Source organism: Mytilus californianus, unplaced genomic scaffold (assembly GCF_021869535.1).
Source record: "Mytilus californianus isolate M0D057914Y unplaced genomic scaffold, xbMytCali1.0.p SCAF_4, whole genome shotgun sequence".
Taxonomy (NCBI): Eukaryota; Metazoa; Mollusca; class Bivalvia; order Mytilida; family Mytilidae; genus Mytilus; species Mytilus californianus.
Window position 1 is genome coordinate 114276795 of NW_026262690.1, and position 22416 is coordinate 114299210.

At 32.3% G+C, this 22416-nt stretch overlaps 1 protein-coding gene and 1 pseudogene across 1 annotated transcript; both read right to left on the reverse strand.

The window, feature by feature from the left end:
* Nucleotides 1-4110: 4110 nt before the first annotated feature.
* On the reverse strand, nucleotides 4111-22155 carry LOC127737192 (uncharacterized; annotated as a pseudogene).
* LOC127699144 (uncharacterized) lies at nucleotides 16364-18909 on the reverse strand. The gene is made up of 2 exons (XM_052202896.1): nucleotides 18329-18909; nucleotides 16364-17767 (listed from the first exon to the last, which is right to left on the reverse strand). The coding sequence occupies exons 1-2, from the start codon at nucleotides 18411-18413 to the stop codon at nucleotides 17253-17255; spliced, it is 600 nt and encodes a 199-aa protein (XP_052058856.1). The 5' UTR covers nucleotides 18414-18909; the 3' UTR covers nucleotides 16364-17252.
* Nucleotides 22156-22416: the final 261 nt, after the last annotated feature.

Genomic DNA, 22416 nt, shown 5'->3' on the forward strand with positions numbered 1-22416 from the left:
AATTTCTGTAAAATATTTTATGATCATGATGATGAAGACACAAATATATCTGCTGGTCAGATTTTTAATTTATTGCCTAGATTTATTGCAACTACATAACAACCGTTAAGGGCATACGATACAGTTTTGATACCATAATGAAATTTTGATGAAAATTTGCATATAGGCTATTTTTTACCTGATTAAATCAAATATGTAATAAAAAATATACCGTCATGTGCTACTTTTTGAGTAAATTGAGGTTGAAATTTCAGATATTTCCTCAAAATTCGGATTTGTGGATGTATTCTTCCTTTCGACAGAAATACATAACTTTTTTGTTTTAAAAGATAAACACAAGCTGTTTTTTGTTAAATTATTTGTAATTTCTGATTTATATAAATGTTCTATAAATTTGTACATTTTATTTTTACAAATAACTCATATTTATCAAATGTTCATGAATGTAGAAAAAAACATAATTTTTTGCTGTATATTTATCAGATTAAAAAAAAATTGCACTATTGACTTTTTCATGAAAATTGATACACATAATCTTCCTACGTAATCAAACCAAATGTCATTTTAAAAAAGAGGGGTCCATGAACTCGTTTTCAAGTAAAATCAGTTTGAATGATAAAAATCAGTCGAAAACTGCATCTTTTCCCGATAAGTCACAGTTTGACGTCGCGAAAATAACAATTTACGTTAGCAACGTCATTACCTCCCCTGTAACTGTATCGTATGCCCTTAACATCACAATTGACAACATTATACATGCAAATTTTTATGCATAGACATGTCAATCATTGTCAATTCTTTTATATGGTATTTTGTATTGTAAAATTAATATATCTCTGTTGATATTTTATCAGCCCCAGAGGTATGGTGTTGTCCTTAGTGAATATCGTATATCTGGGGTAGATAAATCATTTTTTCGCAAATTTTGCTTTGATTATTTGTGGGTTAATTTTTCATATGACACGACTCATTTTGAAAACTTTCCATAATCTTTTACATGTAGTAGTATCAATCCCATCAAAAGTCGATAATTGTTTAATATCACCTAATTGTTTATGATCGCATAACAAATCAGGTAATCCTTTTTTTCTAATCAAATTTTATAAATTAAGGTGTTGGTTAAGGGCTTTTCTAAAATTACCTTTGCCATGCATGTTCATTATGTTTTTATTTAAACAGTCAGTCTTTTCTTGGTCCAAACAGTTGACAGAGAGATAAACCATTATGAAAACATGCACATCAAATAAAAGAATAAATACAGGGAATGATTAGACGACTGAGTACCCAATCAGATGATATTAGATCCAAGATTGGATGACAATGACGGAGAGAACAACATTCTGAAAATATTTGGAATAAAAAATAAACCTATAGCTTGTCATGGGCAAATTTAGAGCTTGACATACTGTGTAGACACTTGTCTTTTGTGTATTTCTAATTTTGGGTTGCTGTCTCAATGATGTGTATCCTACACCTCCTTCAATTCATATACACCTTTAGAAATATCTTCAGATCAGATATTCATTTCTTTTATATTTAAAGTTTGCTCTCAAATACATTTAAGATGTACTAAAAATTATGTATCACAATATAAAATGTCAATTTCATTAATGATTTATTGAAGGATTAAAATTGTCTGTCTTTTTTGTTTATCAGACTTCTGTGATAAATTATTATATGTATGATGAGCTGAAAGTAAACACGACCATAAATCATTCTCAAGATGGTTATTCAGTTGTCAAACTGCTTCTTTATAATCAGTTTGCAATTGTAATTAATTATTTTGAATGAATTAATTTACATCATGTACTGCTGCTGGACAGAAAGATGCTGGATCGGCATAGTACTGAGGTATGGAATAAAAAAAAATCTGTTGTTTTACAGCTGCTGGTCAGTTGGAGTCATCAAATAGAATCAAGGTATAGTATGTATATATATATAGTACTTTCCCATATCATCTTAAGAAAGTTATCAAATATGTTAGATTTTTTTTTCTCTTTTTTTATTTCCAATTATTCATATAAAGTATGGGAGACTTGATGTGTCACCTTCAGAAATTTTTGTAGACACCCAGGTTTCCTATGCAAATGCAGTGGTTGTTGAATATATCCATGTTGTATTATATATTGTGTTTCTTATAACATACACCATTAATTAATACAATACTCATTTAAATAAAAGGCATGCCAGAAAATAAACATTTTAATTAAATTTTATCTCACCAATTAATTTCAACATTTATGACAATAACACTGTTGCTTAGCATACATTACCGTACATATTATACTTATATACATGATACTTTTATGTACATGCATGTCAATTGTTTTCCAGTGTATTTGATGAAATTTCTTCACCCAGAGAACAAGAACTTGAGAAGATATTACAGGACAAAGAGGAAGAAATACAGCGTCTACAGGAAAGATAGAAAGATTTGGAATTTCCAGATTTTCAAAAGATGACTCTATGATTTTATTTTATACTGGATTTGTATCTATGTCCATGTTCACTACATTCTTTAATTTCATTAAACCTGCTGCTAATTCTATGATAAGTTATTACTATAAATCTGTAGATACTGTCAATGTTACTGTTGGAAGACAAAGAAATATGTTACTCATTGATGAACTTTTTATGTTTTATGTAGACTAAAGTGTGGGCTCCTAACTCAAGATTTGGCGGTCCGATTCAACTGTCATATTTCTACAGTTAGTCGCAAGATTATAACTTGGACTAATTTTTTATATTTTGTTTTAGGTAGTTTTAATATATGGCCAAGTAAGGATAACATTGAAGCTAAAATGCCAGCTGTTTTTAAAATCTTGTATCCAAGTACTAGAGTTGTCATTGACTGTACTGAGATTAAAACAGAGAGACCCTCATCCCTTGCACTTGGCTCAAAATGTTACTCTTCTTATAAAAGTTCCCATACATGGAAAGGACTTGTTGGTATTTCACCTCATGGTGCTTTAACTTTTGTTTCCAGTTTATACACTGGTTCTATGTCAGATGTAGAAATCACTAAACTGTGTGGTTTAATTGAACTACTAGAGAGTGGGGAGAGTATAATGGCAGACAAAGGTTTTGTGCTTAACAAAGTTTTAGATGGTACAGGTATAACTGTAAACACTCCACCGTTCGTTATGAGCCACGGTCAGTTTAGCAGACAGGAAGTGGAAGAAACTCAAACTATTTCTAAATTAAGAATTCACATTGAGAGACATATTCGCAGAGTAAAAGAATATCATCTCTTTGATAATATCATTCCTTTAAGTATGGTTGGTACATATGATCAACCAGCTTTGGACTGTTGCAAACATGCTGACCTTGTTGAAAGGTTCTCTAGTTAAAGATTGGCATTAAGTGGTATAAAACATGTAAAATCCTGAACCTAATATTAATTTTGAAAAATGGCTTTACTTTTATTAGATTTTTTTAAAGGACAAATCATAAATAATTGTTTTCAGTGATGAAGAATAATTTTGCTCTTTTTAAAATTTAAAACAACTTTGGAAAATTCATTTAACAGAGTATATAGCATATAGTAATTAAGGACTGTTATAAAATTAAGAGTGTTGTGCTCTTTGGTAAACCACAAATTCATGAACAATATTGAGTCATATATATATATATATATATATATATATATATATATATATATATATATATATATATATATATATATATATAAACTAAATTGTTGAACTATTATACATGCATCTATAATTTGATTCCTAAAGCTGTTATTGAAAAAATACAAACAACCACCAAGTTTTATTCAAGTACCTCCTCACCCCACACCATACCTTCAATTTTAATTTAATACCTGGTGGAAAACACCCTTAATGTTTGAGAAAAACTACTAACAGGAAAAATGTGTGCCAATACTTTTGTATTTCAATGTTACTCCCTAACCAGTAAAATATTTAATGGTTAATTATTATTAATAAATGTATTCTTATATTCTTATTACAAAGTTTAAAACCCCACTCTTTTCTTCAATTAACAATAATAAGATAACTTCTTGGTAAATACCACCCTAAATGTCCCATTGTGAAATATAAAATTGAAAACCAGTAAATTTCCATTCCGTAACACATTTAAAAATGTTTAAAGGAAATGATAAAAGTAAAATATGTCTAGTTTGGTTTTCATGTTTTTCCACACATTTTCATCAAATTTGATGCACTCCAGATGACTTTCATCTGAGCGCCACACATAAAAATGGCACCACTTCAACCCAGTAACAGCAAGTTGCATCATAATTTGGTGATAGTAATTATGATTAGTTTTCAATGTCCAGTTATCATCACCACTTTTTGTGAGATAGTTGCATTCCTGTAATTGCTTGACAGGACACTTGATCTCCAATAACCCATAAGGTGGCACCATTAATGGGTTGTATACTTTTCTGTCAGGACTTGCTGCCAGCCAAGGAGAGAATGGGCTAACGATAATGCCACAAGGATGAACATTAACACTGTCATCTTGAAGCTGGAAGAAACACAAAAAACGTAATAAAAAGCTACAAATTAAATGAAATAGAAATAATAACAGAAATTTTATTGACTTAGTTTAAAGTTTTTTTCTAATTCCATTCAAACAGTACTAAAACACTGATATAGACATGTATACAGGTCGAATCTATACTGAACTAAAGGTTTGTTGGAGGAGTCCTTCATTTCAGTATTTTTTCATTGTTTTTCTCTATTCTTTATATTTTTGTCAATTATTCTCTATTCTTTATGTTTTAGCACTCCAATAATCTCTTTTCTTTATTTTTATTACCATTTTTTCTCTATTCTTTATTGTTTGGGCTCATTACTTGGTATATTTGGCCAATTATTCTCTATTATGTAAACCCCATGCACACCCTCATACACTAAAATATGTATTTTTACAATAGTAAGATTCATTTGTGTTACATAAATTTACATTAATTAGCTAAGAAACTTTGTGCCATAAATAAAACAAACTTTGGATAGGGTTATAGTAAAAAATAAAGTAGAATTATTTTAACTACAAAAACTGTATTATGATTGGCTATAGTCATTTTAATTACCATAGCGTATGCATTGGTAAACTGGACCCCTGTTGTGTTCACTTATCGCTACACTGACGGTGCGAAGCTTTAGATGGAATGGCGGACCAGTTTAATGCATTGGCTGCTACAGCCTCAAACAACAACCCATGTTTCATACTTTCTGTTACAACTTTACGTGTTGTCTTTAATCTTGCAACTAAAAGGTCATTATCTGAAAAAATAAAACAATGTCTGGTATATTCATCATTCACCATAAGAAGCATTTTATTATAAAATATATATAGAGGAAATATTTAAAATAATATTGACTCTGTCCCTTTGTAAACACAAGATCAGAGTTTTTATTGGTTTCCAGATTTTGAACAGTTTGAAACAATCCGTCGTTGTTTGATCCATATTTATGTTGTTGTTTTTTATTATTTTTTTACGTTAGTGAAATGTTCTAGTTGACAATTATCTTACCATAATGCAATGTTCCATCCAACAAGTCCTTTCCAAATGTGCATTACACATGTGTGCGATTTTTTTTCAAATAATATAATATAAGCAAATTTTTTTAGATATAAATACCTGTACGAAATGGGACGCCCGTAAATGACACGGAAACCAGGCGTAGAAATCATACTTTATCAGGGCGGCATCGTAGTGTTTACAGAATGCATGTTCAGGCGTCAACCAGGCGGAAACCAGGCGGAAACCAAGCTTAACTGAGGCGGAAACCAGGCGTAAAATTAGGCGTAATATTTAAATGAGTACGCCTGGTCCACAGAAAACCAGGCGTTATATGCAAATGAGTACGCCTGGTCAAAAAAAATAACAGGCGTAATATCCTTACATAATACTACACTTATTTTAAATCAGAGTATTACCCTAGCTGTGTACTTTTGTGTATTTGATACAAACTTCTGTACTATTGCTTAAATTTCTCATTGTTTGACATGAAACTTGAAATATTAACCATTAATTGAAGAAACTATATAAATAAATACATATTGGACAGACACTGGCTCAAATAACATGAATAAGTTTAAGTTTAGATTAGAATTATGGCAATTAATTCTTCCTGAAATAAAACCAGCATTTTAACTAAGTTTTTTTTTGAAAATTAATGTCATTTGAACCAAAATATCAATGATAATACTGCAATTTAACTTAATGACTTAATGTGAAAGATTTTAATGTTATCATCCAAGGATGAAGGTTTTCAGAATTCAAAATTACTGTTAAAAAATAAAACTTAGTTACTCACATAATTATCTTTTACCATGTATATTACTTTCCTTTTATTTCACAATTTTCATTAATCAATTTGATTCCATAATTCCAGTTTCAAATTCTTCCAAATAATCCCTGAATATATAAAGCTGCCATAAGTCCAACTCTTGCAAAATAATACCAAAGAGCAAAAAAAAAAAAAAAAATACCATGATCCTTTATCAACAAAGCATTATGGGTATTATAATTTACGCCATACCAACAGTTATATGCCCGTAGGAAAATTTACACCTTGCTTATTTCAATTAACGCCAGGTTTACTATATTATATGGTTCCCGGTACTACGTTCCAGGTATTAGCTGATAGCCATTGGTATATGTGTAACATACTGAATATTGCGATCGGGAACCAGTCTACGCCCGTAAGGACTACAAATTTACGTTTCCTGTTCCCTTACGCCTGGATCTGGACATGTAATTACTATCACTTACGCCTGGTTTACGCCAGATTTCCAGGCGTAATACGCCTTATAATTTCGTACGGGAACTCATACATCCACTTCATTTGAACTCTGGTGGATATTTGTCCCATTGGCATTCATACAACATCTCCTCATTTTTATTATTTATAATACCATTTCTTATTCATCAAAATATATACTGTACAAAAATTCATTGACACTATCACAAGAATTTCAATTGTTAAAAATATGTAAGCAAAATTTAAACCTTTCTTCATTAATTTTGGCTACACATATATATATGTAAATCAATTAATTAATATAATCAATTCAATACAATATTTAATTAAAAGTTATGTTTGTATATATATATATATATGCATGTGCATTTGTACCTCCTGTTACATTTATATGCTGTATATATGTACTTAATTACACCTAATGAAGTAATAAATAAATGTTGATAAATGTCACATTAAATATTTTGTTTTTTATAACTTGATTGGAATTTTATAGTTTCTAGAACTGTCCTTCAATTTGTAGTAAATGTGTGCATGTGTTCTATATACATGTACCAACCAGCTCTTCTTTTTATACGACCGTAAAAAAAATTTGGGATCGTATATTGGTATGACGTTGGCGTCGTCGTCCAGCGTCGTCGTCGTCGTCCGAAGACACATTGGTTTTCGCACTCTAACTTTAGGTTAAGTGAATGGATCTCTATGAAATTTTACCATAAGGTTCAATACCACAAAAGAAAGGTTGGGATTGATTTTGGGGGTTATGGTACCAACAGTTAAGGAATTAGGGGCCAAAAAGGGGCCAAAAATAAGCATTTTTCTAGTTTCATGACAATAACTTGTGTGTTAGTGTATGGATCTCTCTGACATTGTACCACAATGTTCCATATCACAAAGGGAATGCTGGGATTGACTTTGGGGGTAATTACCTTAAAATTTTAGGAATTAGGGGCCAAAAAAGGGGCAAAAAACAAGCATTTTTCTAGTTTCATGACAATAGCTTGTGTGTAAGTGTATGGATCTTTATGAAATTGTACTACAAGGTTCCATATCACAAAGGAAAAGCTGGAATTGAGTTTGGGGGTAATTGCCCAAAACGTTTAGGAATAAGGGGCCAAAAAGAGGCCAAAAATAAGCATTGTTCTAGTTTCCAGACAATAACTTGTGTTCAAGTGTATGGATCTCTCTAAAATTGTACTGAAAAGTACCATACCACAAAGGGAAGGCTGGGATTGATTTTGGGGGTAATTGCCTCAAAATTTTAGGAATTAGGGGCAAAACAGGGGCACAAAACAAGCATTTTTCTAGTTTCAGGACAATAACTTGTGTGTAAGTATATGGATCTTTATGAAATTGTACTACAAGGTTCCATATCACAAAGGGAAAGCTGGGTTTGAGTTTGGGGGTAATTGCCCTAAACATTTGGGAATTTGGGGCCAAAAAGGGGCAAAAAAACAAGCATTTTTCTAGTTTCCAGACAATAACTTGTGTTCAAGTGTATGGATCTCTCTGAAATTGTACTGCAAGGTACCATACCACAAAGGGAAGGCTGGGATTGAGTTTGGGGGTGATGAATCATAAGGGGGTTCAAAAATTTGGGGGGAGGGATTTTTTTTTTTCCTTTTTTTTTCTTTAAAATTTTCCATTTTAAATTGGTTATTTCTGATCTATATATAAAAGCAAATAATAATGATATGGTTTGAATAGGTAAATTAAAAACTTATAAGTTCTTAGACCACATTCAATCTGTGTCAGAAACATATGCTGTGTCAAATATTTAATCACAATCCAAATTCAGTGTGTAGCTTGAATGTTGTGTCCATGCTTGCCCCAACTGTTCAGGGTTCGACCTCTGCGGTCGTATCAAGCTGCGCCCAGCGGAGCATTTTATTACAATATCCTCAGCTACAGATGCTGTCAACCTATCTTTAGGATAGCATGCCACTTCGGATCTACGCTTTGAAGATGGGTCATTTCCTCTATATTGTGGCTCTCCTCAACAGTTACACATATCATGGAAGTATTATATTGACAGGAACTCCAACAAACCGACTTCAAACGTTTATAGTGCGATGCCGCAAATTCGTTAAGTATCTGTTAATAGACTCGACATGTCATATCGCGATGCATGGGTTCAATAAAATTTTTGGAACTTCGTCATTGATTGTAATTACGGAATATACCGAAAAACCGGGTGTGTACTTAATTGTCAAGGAAATATGTCAGTTTCTACGGGTTTTGCTGCGTTAAAACAAATAAAGAGGAAGAAAAGAAAACCCCGCGACTGTTTTCACAAAAAATCTGAAGGTTTAAAATACTCGCAAGTCATGAATGATCATTTCAGTTTTAGTAACAATCAATTTTAATCGTAAGATTTTTATTCATGAAAGGTCCGCTGGCCGAACATGCTTATATACATGAAGATTACTGCTAACTTTGACAGATACTTTGTTTAAGTGTTTACTGAATGTAAAATGCCAAAATATTTCATGAATTTTCAACAAAAATTTTAATTCAAAATTTGGTTCCCTATATTTGATTCGGGGTTTGGGGTGTGTTTAAGTGCTTTGATCGGAAAAAATATCATATTTTGGCATAATGAAATAGCTCATGGGCAATCATACCATATCTCCTTATTTTGATTGGCTTGAATAACAATAAATGTCTTGTGCAAGGAAAAAAAAGTTGCAATCTGCCTCTATAATTGATGTTTACTGCTAACTTTGACAAATATTTTGATTAATTGTTCACTGAAAGTCCAATGGCAAATATTTCATGCATTTCAACAAGAAACAAAAACATGAATTGTTTAACATACGTTGTAAGATGTTTTAGAACTTTTAAGTATTTTCACAGACAAATAATTCTAATTTGGTTCCCATGATAAATTCTTTTAAAGAACAAAAAAATATTATACTGCTTAGGACCCATCATAATGATCGTTTTTTAAATGCATCAAGACATATTTGAAGTTGAGCTATTCTTAAAAAAAAATCGTCAGACGTGAGAGCAATCTCGGACTAGGTTGATCGTTGTTTTTATCTTTTGAATTATTACAAAAGGTGTAATATGTTATCTGTCTCGTAACCTGATATATGCTATGTAGAGTTCATCCATACCCAAGAATGAAGGACACTAATGGCCGATTACCCTTATCAGCGACACCCGGGGTGCAATGTTTTAATGATGTTCGATTAACATAGAAAGTAATGGGAAAATAAATGGGTACCCTTCATTAATTCTTCATATAATTTTTATTAATCATCTGAATTCTTATTAACACATACGACCGAATTCTACATAGATTTACCTTTCTGTTGGTATTATAAAGTCCAGTTTATCTTATCTCATTGTTAGGTCTCCGATTTTTTGAAATTTCATTATCTAAATTCCCTTACTCACATCAGTAAATATCGATGAATTACCTCAAAAGAAACGAGACAGCAGTAACTAAAAAAATTGAAGCACACTTACCGGTAATATGCGGAGGAAATACTATTAACACATACTGTTGAATACTCCTGTCAATAAGCTATATTTTGATGTCAGAAAAGTCAGTTTAAATTAAGAAATTCTTAGGGCTCCGGCGTTTTGAAAAGTTGTCTTTGAACAAAAATAACCAACACAAATGTAATATACGAAAACAACGTACATTAGCGAGACCATACTGTTATACATGTAAAATAAATTCCGGTTATTCTTAAAAAAATGAAATAATACATAATAAGTTCAAATTCAAAGTGTTCACTGCGGCTATTTTTTATTGTTCAAATAGAAACGATAAATATTGAATACAAAATAAAATTATATTTAATTATATTAAATTGTATTCGTCGGGATAACTCATCTGTTCAAGGGACATAATGGAGTTTTACTATAAGGATAAGGGTTCTTGTTCATGATAGTTCATAGTTCCTATAATTTCATATAATAGAGACTATAAAGCTATTTTTTATTCATATTTGGTGAAACGTATTTAATGATAAATGATAAAGTATACATTTACATTTAAATAATAATAATAAACGATTCGCTGTTCAATTTTTTTTCATCCGTAAAACATTTTTCCATCATTTGTATTTCGATAATATTTAAAGAAAATGAAAAGGTGGTATATTAAAAAAGTTCGAAATTGATATATTGCCAAATGAATTTTATTATCAGCAGGCACCCTGTCGCTTGATTGTCTTTCCTATCTCCAATTACGATGTCTTATATATGCTCAACAGGATGCCACTATTTGTTTTATTAAATTGAATCTGATACAATACAACTTGTGTTAATTGGTGACATATGTACATGTAATGAATGTATGCACGGTTTGTTGTGGAAGTATCATCCTGTAATGACATTACATCAATGTGGTGGAACTATTAAAACAAATTTGAGAACTCGAAAACTAATGCAAAAAATCTTTCAAATCACTCTTTTTTAGGGATCGTGTTCCTCGCTCTTTAGTTTGACCATGGAAGTAAATTGATTAGTGTTATCTATGTATAGATAGTTTAATTTGCTGCTTTTATTTTTTTATTTCTTCTTTTAATTTGTCATTTTCTATATATGTGTTTTTTTTAATTACTTAATGGTGCAATACAAAACACATGTAAGTTGTCTCTCGGTAATTTTAGAAATACACTGTTCAAAATGTTCTTGTGTGAAAAAAAATGTAACGCTTACAACACATTGAATGTTTCTGTTATAATGATGAATGTGTTGTCATTGTAAATGAATATTAAAAAGCCGATTGCTGAAGACCTGGTGACAAGTTTTAATCTTATGCACAGCACAAGAAGCCCTTCTTCGTTGATATGTTGGGGTTTCCTTGTATTTCAAAACACCTTTTATCTAGTGCATATGCCACGACTCATAATCAAAGCACGAAAGCGCTGTAAAGGCAGTTAATTACAGGTTGTGTGTATTTTAAGTCCAGTTATATCATTATCTTGCATAGTACAGTGTACTTATCAGAGGTGGCTTTCAGTATTTAAGATTTAGATTTCTCTAATGATATTGAATAAGTTTTATGAATGTCATATTCTGAGCACTATATGAAGGCGATTGTTCTCACTTGTTTATGAACTAGTGCATTATGTCCAGTTTGTACCTTTTTTATCTATGTTTAAAGTCAAATTAGTTATCAAAGGTACCAGGATTATAATTTAATACGCCAGACGTGTGTTTCGTCTACATAAGACTCATCAGTGACGTTCAGATCAAAATAGTAACAAAGCCAAACAAGTACAAAGTTGAAGAGCATTGAGGACCCAAAATTCCAAAAAGTTGTGCCAAATAGGGCTTAGGAAATCTAATCCTTGGATAAGAAAATCCTTAGTTTTTTCATTGGCAATCATAACACATCTCCTTATTTATATAATGATCTATATTCAACGACCTCAGGTACAAAAAAAAATGTATGTAACTAAACTATGATGGGAAACCTTTGACTTCTTTCTTTATATAAACTTTTGATTTGGTACCATAGAACTATGTAGAGTAAATGTACATTGCAACATGTCAACTCTTTCAACTCCAAGCAAAATTATATTTCCAAGCATAAAGTAATTTATGAATGAAATAAAATGCTCCGCTGGGGCGCAGCTTGATACGACCGCAGAGGTCGAACCCTGAACAGTTGGGGCAAGTATGAACACAACATTCAAGCTTGATTCAGCACTGAATTTGGATTGTAATTAAATATTTGACACAGCATAGGTTTCTGACACAGAATGAAAGTGGTCTAAGATACTTAAAAAAATTTAATTTACCTATTCAAACCATATCATTATTATTTGCTTTTATATATAAATCAGAAATAACCAATTTAAAATGGAAAATTTTAAAGAAAAAAAAGGAAAAAGAATCCCCCCCCCAAATTTTTTGAACCCCCTTATGATTCATCACCCCAAAACTCAATCCCAGCCTTCCCTTTGTGGTATGGTACCTTGCAGTACAATTTCAGAGAGATCCATACACTTGAACACATGTTATTGTCTGGAAACTAGAAAAATGCTTGTTTTTTGGCCCCTTTTTGGTCCCAAATTCCTAAACGTTTAGGGCAATTACCCCCAAACTCAAACCCAGCTTTCCCTTTGTGATATGGTACCTTGTAGTACAATTTCATAAAGATCCATACACTTACACACAAGTTATTGCCATGAAACTAGAAAAATGCTTGTTTTTTGCCCCTTTTTCCTAAAATTTGGAGGCAATTACCCCCAAAATCAATCCCAGCATTCCCTTTGTGATATGGAACCATGTGATACAATGTCAGAGAGATCCATAGACTTACACACAAGTTATTGTCATGAAACTAGAAAAATGCATGTTTTTTGCCCCTTTTTAGCCCCTAATTCCTAAAATTTGTAGGCAATTACCCCCAAAATCAATCCCAGCCTTCCCTTTGTGGTATGGTACCTTGCAGTACAATTTAAGAGAAATCCATACACTTGAACACAAGTTATTGTCTGGAAACTAGAAAAATTCTTATTTTTGGCCCCTTATTCCTAAACTTTTTGGGCAATTACCCCCAAACTCAATTCCAGCTTTCCCTTTGTGATATGGAACCTTGTAGTACAATTTCATAAAGATCCATACACTTACACACAAGTTATTGCCATGAAACTAGAAAAATGCTTGTTTTTTGCCCCTTTTTCCTAAAATTTGGAGGCAATTACCCCCAAAATCAATCCCAGCATTCCCTTTGTGATATGGAACCATGTGATACAATGTCAGAGAGATCCATAGACTTACACACAAGTTATTGTCATGAAACTAGAAAAATGCTTGTTTTTTGCCCCTTTTTGGCCCCTAATTCCTAAAATTTGTAGGCAATTACCCCCAAAATCAATCCCAGCCTTCCCTTTGTGGTATGGTACCTTGCAGTACAATTTCAGAGAAATCCATACACTTGAACACAAGTTATTGTCTGGAAACTAGAAAAATGCTTATTTTTGGCCCCTTATTCCTAAACTTTTTGGGCAATTACCCCCAAACTCAATTCCAGCTTTCCCTTTGTGATATGGAACCTTGTAGTACAATTTCATAAAGATCCATACACTTACACACAAGTTATTGCCATGAAACTAGAAAAATGCTTGTTTTTTGCCCCTTTTTGGCCCCTAATTCCTAAAATTTGGAGGCAATTACCCCCAAATTCAATCCCAGCATTCCCTTTGTGATATGGAACCTTGTGATACAATGTCAGAGAGATCCATAGACTTGCACACTCGTTATTGTCATGAAACTAGAAAAATGCTTGTTTTTTGCCCCTAATTCCTAAAATTTGGAGGCAATTACCCCCAAAAATCAATCCCAGCATTCCCTTTGTGATATGGAACCTTGTGAGATCCATACACTTACACACAAGTTATGTCTGGAAGTTACAAAAATGCTTATTTTTGGCCCCTAATTCCTTAACTGTTGGTACCATAACCCCCAAAATCAATCCCCACTTTCCTTTTGTGGTATTGAACCTTATTTTAAAATTTCATTGAGATCCATTCACTTAAACTAAAGTTAGAGTGCGAAAACTAATGTATCTTCGGATGACGACGCCGGACGACGATGACGCCAACGTCATACCAATATATGACCACAAAATTTTTTTGCAGTCGCATAAAAAGGAGTTCTTAATTAAGAAATAAACTGATTCGCTGAGCACAGCTGGATACACCCGCAGAGGTACTACCCTGAACAGCTGGGGCAAAAATGGACACAATATTCAAGCTTGATACAGGTCTGAATTTGGATTGTAATTAAATATTTGACATATTATAGTTTCTGAATAAATGTAGTCAATGAACTTGAAATCGGTTATATGAATTGAATTTATATTCAATTAAAGATTTCTTGCTGTTGTGCAATACACTGTGCTGTTGTGCAATACTTAATAAATCTGTTGCCAGACTATAAACAAATAAAGTTCAATTTCTTCTCAATGTCATATTTGAAATTTATGAAAATCAATAGGGAGATTACATCAATAGCTATAAATAATTCACCAAAGTTTCATGTGAACTGCTTAAAGCATTTTTGAGTTGTTGTCCAAAAACTGGAAAATCCCCCCTTTTTTAATGAATAAAACCCCATAACTCAGAAATGTAAAATCTAAAATTTATAAAATTCTAAAGGGAGCTTACAGATTGATAATTTAGTCTTAGATGCAAGATTTTTTTATCAGTTGTTAGTGGCTTTGAACTAGCTGTCAGTAACTGCGAGTACTCTCAGATTTGTACTTAGTGTCTTTTTGTTGTTTGGATGTACAACTACCCGACCACGTCCACTTGTATTTGTATTTATCCATCTGATGAGTTTAGCCTCTTTCAACTGATTTTTATAGTTCTTTCTTATATTGTACTGTTACAAATGTACACCACTGTCCCAGGTTAGGGGGAGGGTTGGGATCCCGCTAACATGTTTAAGCCCGCCACATTCTGTATGTACATGTATGTGCCTGTCCCAAGTCAGGAGCTTATAAAAGTGTAATTCAGTGGTTGTCGTTTGTTTATGTGTTGCATATTTGTTATATTTGTTCATTTTTGTCGAGCCTTCGACTTTAGTCGAAAAAGCGAGACATAGCGATCCTACATTCCATCGGCGTCGTCGTCGGCGGCGTCCACAAATATTCACTCTGTGGTTAAAGTTTTTGAAATTTTAATAACTTTCTTAAACTATCCTGGATTTCTACCAAACTTGGACAGAAGCTTGTTTATGATCATAAGATAGTATCCAGAAGTAAATTTTGTAAAAATAAAATTCCATTTTTTCCGTATTTTACTTATAAATGGACTTAGTTTTTCTGCCGGGAAATATTACATTCACTCTGTGGTTAAAGTTTTTAAAATTTTAATAACTTTCTTAAACTATCCTGGGTTTCTACCAAACTTGGACAGAAGCTTGTTTATGATCATAAGATAGTATCCAGAGGTAAATTTTGTAAAAAAAAAAATCCATTTTTTCCTTATTTTACTTTTAAATGGACTTAGATTTTCTGCCAGGAAACAACACATTCACTCTGTGGTTAAAGTTTTTAAAATTTTAATAACTTTCTTATACTATTTTGGATTTGTACCAAACTTGGACAGAAGCTTGATTATGATCAAAAGCTAGTATCTAGAAGGAAATTTTGTAAAAAAATAAAACCATTTTTTCAGTATTTTACTTTTAAATGGACTTAGATTTTCTGCCAGGAAACAACACATTCACTCTGTGGTTAAAGTTTTTAAAATTTTAATAACTTTCTTATACTATTTTGGATTTGTACCAAACTTGGACAGAAGCTTGTTTATGGTCAAATGCTAGTATCTAGAAGGAAATTTTTTTTTTCTTCCAGTTAACATTACATTCAGTCTGCAGTTAAAATTTTTAAACATTTATTAGATTCATAAACTATCCTGGATTTTTACCAAACTTGGACAGAAGCTTCTTACAATCAAAAGATAGTATCAAGAGGAATATTTTTATTGATTTACTTCCTCATTTTTGTTGAGCCTGCAATTAACAGAAAAAGTAGGCGAGACACTGGGTTCCGCGGAACCCTTACAAATTTTTTTACATAAAATAGGCCGTTAGTTTTCTTGTTTGAATTGTTTTACCATGTTTACATTGTCATTTCTGGGCCTTTTATAGCTGACTGTGCGGTATTGGCTTTGCTCATTGTTGAAAGCCGTACTGTGACCTATAGCTGTTAATTTCTGTGTCATTTGGTCTCTTGTGCATGTGTGGAGAGTTGTCTCATTGGCAATCATACCACATCTTCTTTTTTATATTTACATCAACAGATATAAAAAATTCACCAAAGTCAAGGTGAGACAACAAAACTTAGTTGTAAGATCTCTGAAATTTTTTACAGGGTACAAGTTTTTCTCATTGTTGGAGATTGTACGGTGACAGTAACATCTGTAACTGCTTAAACCCATTTCTTATGCACTTTAGTTTGATAAACTCACTGAATATCATACCACATCTCCTTATTTTTATATGCATTACAATTTACATGTGCATGTAATTGTAAATATATATATATCAGAACAAAATTCATTGCGTCACTTTTATTTATGCATCCTTTGGCACAATACAAGTTCTAAAATTACACAACATAAAACAACTACATTTAAATGTTATTTCAGATGAAAGTTTTGTTTCAGTTCCATTCATAGGATTTATTAGAATTTTGTATGTTTTGCCAAGTCCAATAATTCGCTCTATGTGACATAGAGACATAGTTGACTAAACCACCAGGTGTCGAACATTCAAGAATTTTCAGTGTTTCTGTTTTTATTTGATGAAAAGGTTGCCTGAGCTCTAGGAGCTTTAGGTTTTATCACGGGATATTCTGTGCTGTCAATAATAATCCAAGTCGTAGGAAACTTTTATTTGAAGTTGGATGGTGAAAAATACCTGACTAAACCACTAGATGGCCAAGTGTTAGCCTCACACCACTGTTTAGACATAAAAACAATCCATGTATACACAATATTCTTAACACTAGATTCAATCTAGAATCTAGACAGTTCAAAGTTGGTTGTATGATGCCTCAATTTCATCAAAGTCATAAAAAAACTGATTTTCAACTGACACCCTATCAATTTGAAAATATATGTATCTCAAACAATGTGCTGCTGGACCAAGTGTGGTCAAAACAAATAAAAATTTAGTATACAACTCTAAACCGGTATAAAAATGCATGGCTGTGTCACATGTCTTCATTTCAAAATTCTCTGCTGAAAACATAGGCATTGATGGTGTTTGCGTAATTCCATCTGTGAAGCTCAACATTAGCTCGGCAGTTGGTGGTGGACAGTCATAAATCCTTTCTGCAGTATGAATGACTTCTTCAGGAAAACCAACTTTACAATCAAAACTTTCCTCTAGATTTCTACTACAATATTCATCAAGTTTAGTTCTTTTGTTTTCACAGGAAACTGCCCTGATTTTTCTTTTTGCGGACGATTCAGTCTCTTGCTTGGTCCATGAAAATAGGCTGGGAATTGCAGTAGACTTAAGTCTCTGTATGGTGGGTTTGCGCCCTGAAAAAGGTTATAAAACATTAGATTTTTTATAATTAAATGAACTTCCATTAGCAATGTATACTTTGTACTACCTGGCGAAATATTTATTCATTACAATCTGGATAAAACTATGTTTGCCTGATTCAATGTATGTTATGTAAATCCAAAGGACAAACAATGAGAGACTTATGCAACAAACGTACATTGTTTGTACCTAAATAACTATAATATAGATGAGAGCATGTCATTGTTTTGTTCCTGTTAACATTGTCATTGATATTTTTCAAGAAAGTCTATGAGGCATAGCTTATGCATTCCTGTCATTACTACATTAGCATAATTACTGCTAAAATAATTCTCAGTATGATATACCTCTTGTAAGAAATCATTATAATTGTAGCAATCACCAAAAAATCTCGAACAGATCACATTGAATCGTAATCCAAAAAATTATGACGTCTTGAATTACCCACCCCCTTTTATTCTAAAACGATAATTGCGGTTGTAAACAGACTTTGGTTTATTCGCATGGAGATTACATATATAACTATATATTTCACAAAGAAAATAGAGTTTTACCATGAATAGTTTCCAGCACGTAGTCTTTTTCAGTAAAACGTGCCTTGCAAACAACAGCTGATTGAGATGGACTCCACGATATCATCGTGTTCTCGTCCAATCTGCGTATGGGCCATGGCGTTGATCCAACTTTTCCTTCTTTTTAAGTCATTTGGAAATGCATGTCCTCCTCTTAAATGACATCCAGGTACACAACAACAAGTACTTGGCATCGTTAATTAAAAATATAACTGAAATAGTTGCACAGTGCAGAAACCGGAAGAAGAGGAACAGAATCCGCTACCACGGCGCCACCTATTCAGGAACGATAATTTGCTACTTTATATAACTGCGAAAATAACGTTAGACGGGTTCACGTGCATAAACAGAAATGCGCTTTAAATTGTATAATATAATTCATGTTCAGTCGACCTTTAATTATTATATCAACGACTGAAATGATTTATAAACATCTAGATTGCAGATAACACTCGAAATTAACCCGAGCTCTTTCCACACGGAATTCAAATAATTCTAGTTTGTCAATCGGTTGACTGCTTATAATGCAAAATACTAATATATCAAAAGTTTTTAAAACTAACAAAACACAATGATCGTTTCTCTATTTCCCAATGTAAATGAAATGAAATGAAAAACATTTTATATCGCAATAAGAAGAGGAGAGAATTCAACATTTCCGGATCTACTTGGAGTCTAATGACCCCCCACGTAGATAAGTTGGATATCGCGGAAGGAAGGATTAACCCGGCAACTAGAAAGGCATTAAAGCACTGCCTTTAAAAACTAACTTATATATATTAATTTAGTTTTGTCCGACGAATTTGTGTCCCTGATTTTTTTGAATTCAAATTTTCGATCTTTCTTGCAGCGTGGAAAAAAATCTCAAACAAGAAAAATGTTTCACAAGTTTTTATTATCAATTGTTCATGACCAATGTAAATTGCTTTTTTTTAAAGGCGATTTATTTATCAAAGACAAACTATGAATCGCATAAATGAGCTTTGATTTAGAGACGACATCAAAGGATCAATGTAGGATAAAAAAACTTAATTCAAATAGTTTGGGGGTGGGGGGTAAAAATTGCTGCAAGTTTTGTTTATTTGACATCGATTTTACATATATCTGTATTGGTCAATCAATTTTTCCCAAATTAAGTTAAGAGGGGGTGGGGGTCAGTGAAAAAAACTATGTGAATTAAGTTTCTTTATCCTACATTGAACTTTTGATGTCGTCCCTTATTGTCCTGTGAATTTTTATCCGTGACTTAATTCAGGCAAATTTTCTACCTTTCTTGCACTGTTGAAAATAAGGACAGAGGGACATCAGATATAAATACTGTTAGTATTAAATCGCACTGATAGCAGTTAGAAAATTTTAGATAAGTGAAAATAAGTTGAAATATGAAAGAAAACTTCAAAATAAGAATTACTCCCGGTAAACACACATAAAAAGGGAGAGCCACTATAAAAGCACTTGCGACCTAACTCGCTTCATGATGATGTCTTTAGTTACTACAATTGATAAATCTTTTCACTTATCAATCAGAGAGAGAGCTCTGCTTATCAATATCAATAAAAATATATTTTAACTGTTGAATGACTTATTCTTCAATTATTTAGTCTTAGAATTTATATCTTTAATTTTCACCAATTTTCTAAATTTGATTTATTGAACCTTTTTGTCTGCTTACGCCTTACCTAACTAAAGATATTTGAGACATGTTTAGGCGTTTTACATAAAACATTTAAAAAATGAAAAACACCTAGCTTGTAAGTTATTTCTTCAAAGACATATATAGCATCGTTTTAAAGCAAACTTATTTGTCCAAGGCAATGATTGTACTGAAATGAATATATATATAGCCTATTGTTAGAAAGCTGGACAAACTTGTGTTAGCTGGTGTTAATATGTTTATAAAAAACACAGCTGATATTATGCCATATAATTTCATTACTAATTGTGATCAAACTGCAATAAGCTACGGTTCGGTACCAATTTCGTCGTCAGCTCTGTTGCATAAGGACAAATGAAAATATTAAATTTCTTGGTAACAAGGATGTCATATAACCTCCTAGATGGTATTTTTTAAGATATATGAACATCAAAACTCATAAGATACGTTTTATGACTGTTTGTTAAAAAATGTCATTCAAGATCAATTAACAAAAATTATGGATTTTTTCCCTAATTTTTCAAAATAATTTCCCTTTCGTACATGTACATTGATTTATAATCTCGACGCGGTTTTGATCTCTATATCATAGTCCTTTTAAAGACCACTAACTCAAGTATCGTAATTTATAACTCCCGTGAAGACGCTAATTAATTTTTATCAGAGACATGTCTCTGTTGTATTTAACAAGATTAGTAAATGCAACGACATCTATTGGAAGGAGTTAAAAGAGTTATCGTTAATTATCTACTGTCCAATATAAACAGATTGGGTTATCTCGCTTGGAAATGTGACATATTCTTGCACATGACGTGCGTGTAATTATTAACCTCTATTAGTTTTTAAAACATATTCGATAAATACGTTTGATTTAAGAAATAATTCATGGAAGCCATAGATTTGTTATATTAAAATACATTCTTCTACATTAATTGAGACGATAGAGAAAACTATAAATATTTTTGTAACATTCGATAAAAATTCACAACCTTTAACTTGAAATTTGAGTCATCCTTCGCCATCCTCCACACTACACGCGCATCACATTATTGTATGCAAACACCCTACTTCAGGTACATGTAATTTTTATAACCGGATTTTTCCCGATTTCCAAGTTCCAATGATTAAAACATATTAAACAAAACGAAAAATAATCTTGACTTCTTTCCGAAAGCAATTAATTTTCTTATGTCATTCTGTTAAATATGGACCGATTTTTTAGATCTTTTCAGCTTTCGTCTTCATTAATTGAACGGGAACAGGTGTCATCATTCATGTGGCGATCCACAAATAACCACGGGAGTTTCCGTGTTTATTTACATTGGTAGGTAGATAAGACATTCGATAACAAATCACGTGATAAGATCAGCTTCAGTAAAACGAACAGGCGAAGGCAGCATCACAGATACCCCACAAAGGAGTTAGCACGTGCTTGACAAACTGAGTCGGAACCTTTTATTTTCTCAAAGAAATCAGTGGGATGGGAATGTGCTAATTTTTCGTTGGAGTTCCTGTCAATATAATACTTCCATGCACATATAGAGTCAAGACTATTGCTCTTTTTCTGTTCTAAAACTAGATACAATTCATTTTCCATCATGTTTTCAAGAGGCAAAAGGGGAAAATCTGCATCTAAGACATTCAGAATGAAATGACTGGATAGTTTTTGCTGGTAGCTGATTGGGAATCCTTTTGGATATTTTCCAAATCTTGTCTCAACCATATCAGTAGTGTTGTGGTGTGCAGTGACTGACAACAAAAGACAGCTGTTATCTATGTCTGATATTGCAGCACATAAATCAGCAACAAGAGGCAGAGGTGCTTTCATTGGGTTGTAGAGGGTAGACCTTAATCCTCGTGGTTGCCTGTATGGTGATTTGGTATCATATCCTAGCACAATAACATCATCTGCTGTATTTCCCTTTACTTTTTCACCTCTGGGCATGTGCCAGGATTGTGGCAATGAAGTCTTTAATACATTGGATGGAATTGATTTGTAATTACATGATTTCATATGAGCCAAGCTGTACAAAAGACCAGTTACATGGCCACATGTACCCAATTTTCCAATTGTACATGAGCATTTACTACACTGAAGTACAGGTCCATCCAATAAAATGATCTGAAAAATAAACATTGTTTTACACACAGACATCATTACAAGGAGAAAATACCTTTGTATATATCACATGTATATATAAATTATACATTTTGTAGGTAAAATTACATGCACATATGAATAAAGCAGATGTGGGGTGTATGCAAATTGCAATGAGACAGCAACCAAACTACAAACACAACCAAAATCATCTGGAGGTCCACACAGCTGTTTAAATAAAATATGGCAAGCTCTAAATCGTCGTCTTTAAAAGTTTTGAATAATATTAAACAGAAACAATAAAAAAACATACTACTA

What these genes read in the sequence shown, in the direction of transcription:
- LOC127699144 (XM_052202896.1), bottom strand. Translation starts at nt 18,413, where the DNA reads ATGATATCGTGGAGTCCATCTCAATCAGCTGTTGTTTGCAAGGCACGT. An exon ending in CGTGCTGGAAACTATTCATG is followed by an intron (nt 17,768 to 18,328) that starts GTAAAACTCTAT and finishes AACCTTTTTCAG; the next exon opens with GGCGCAAACCCACCATACAG.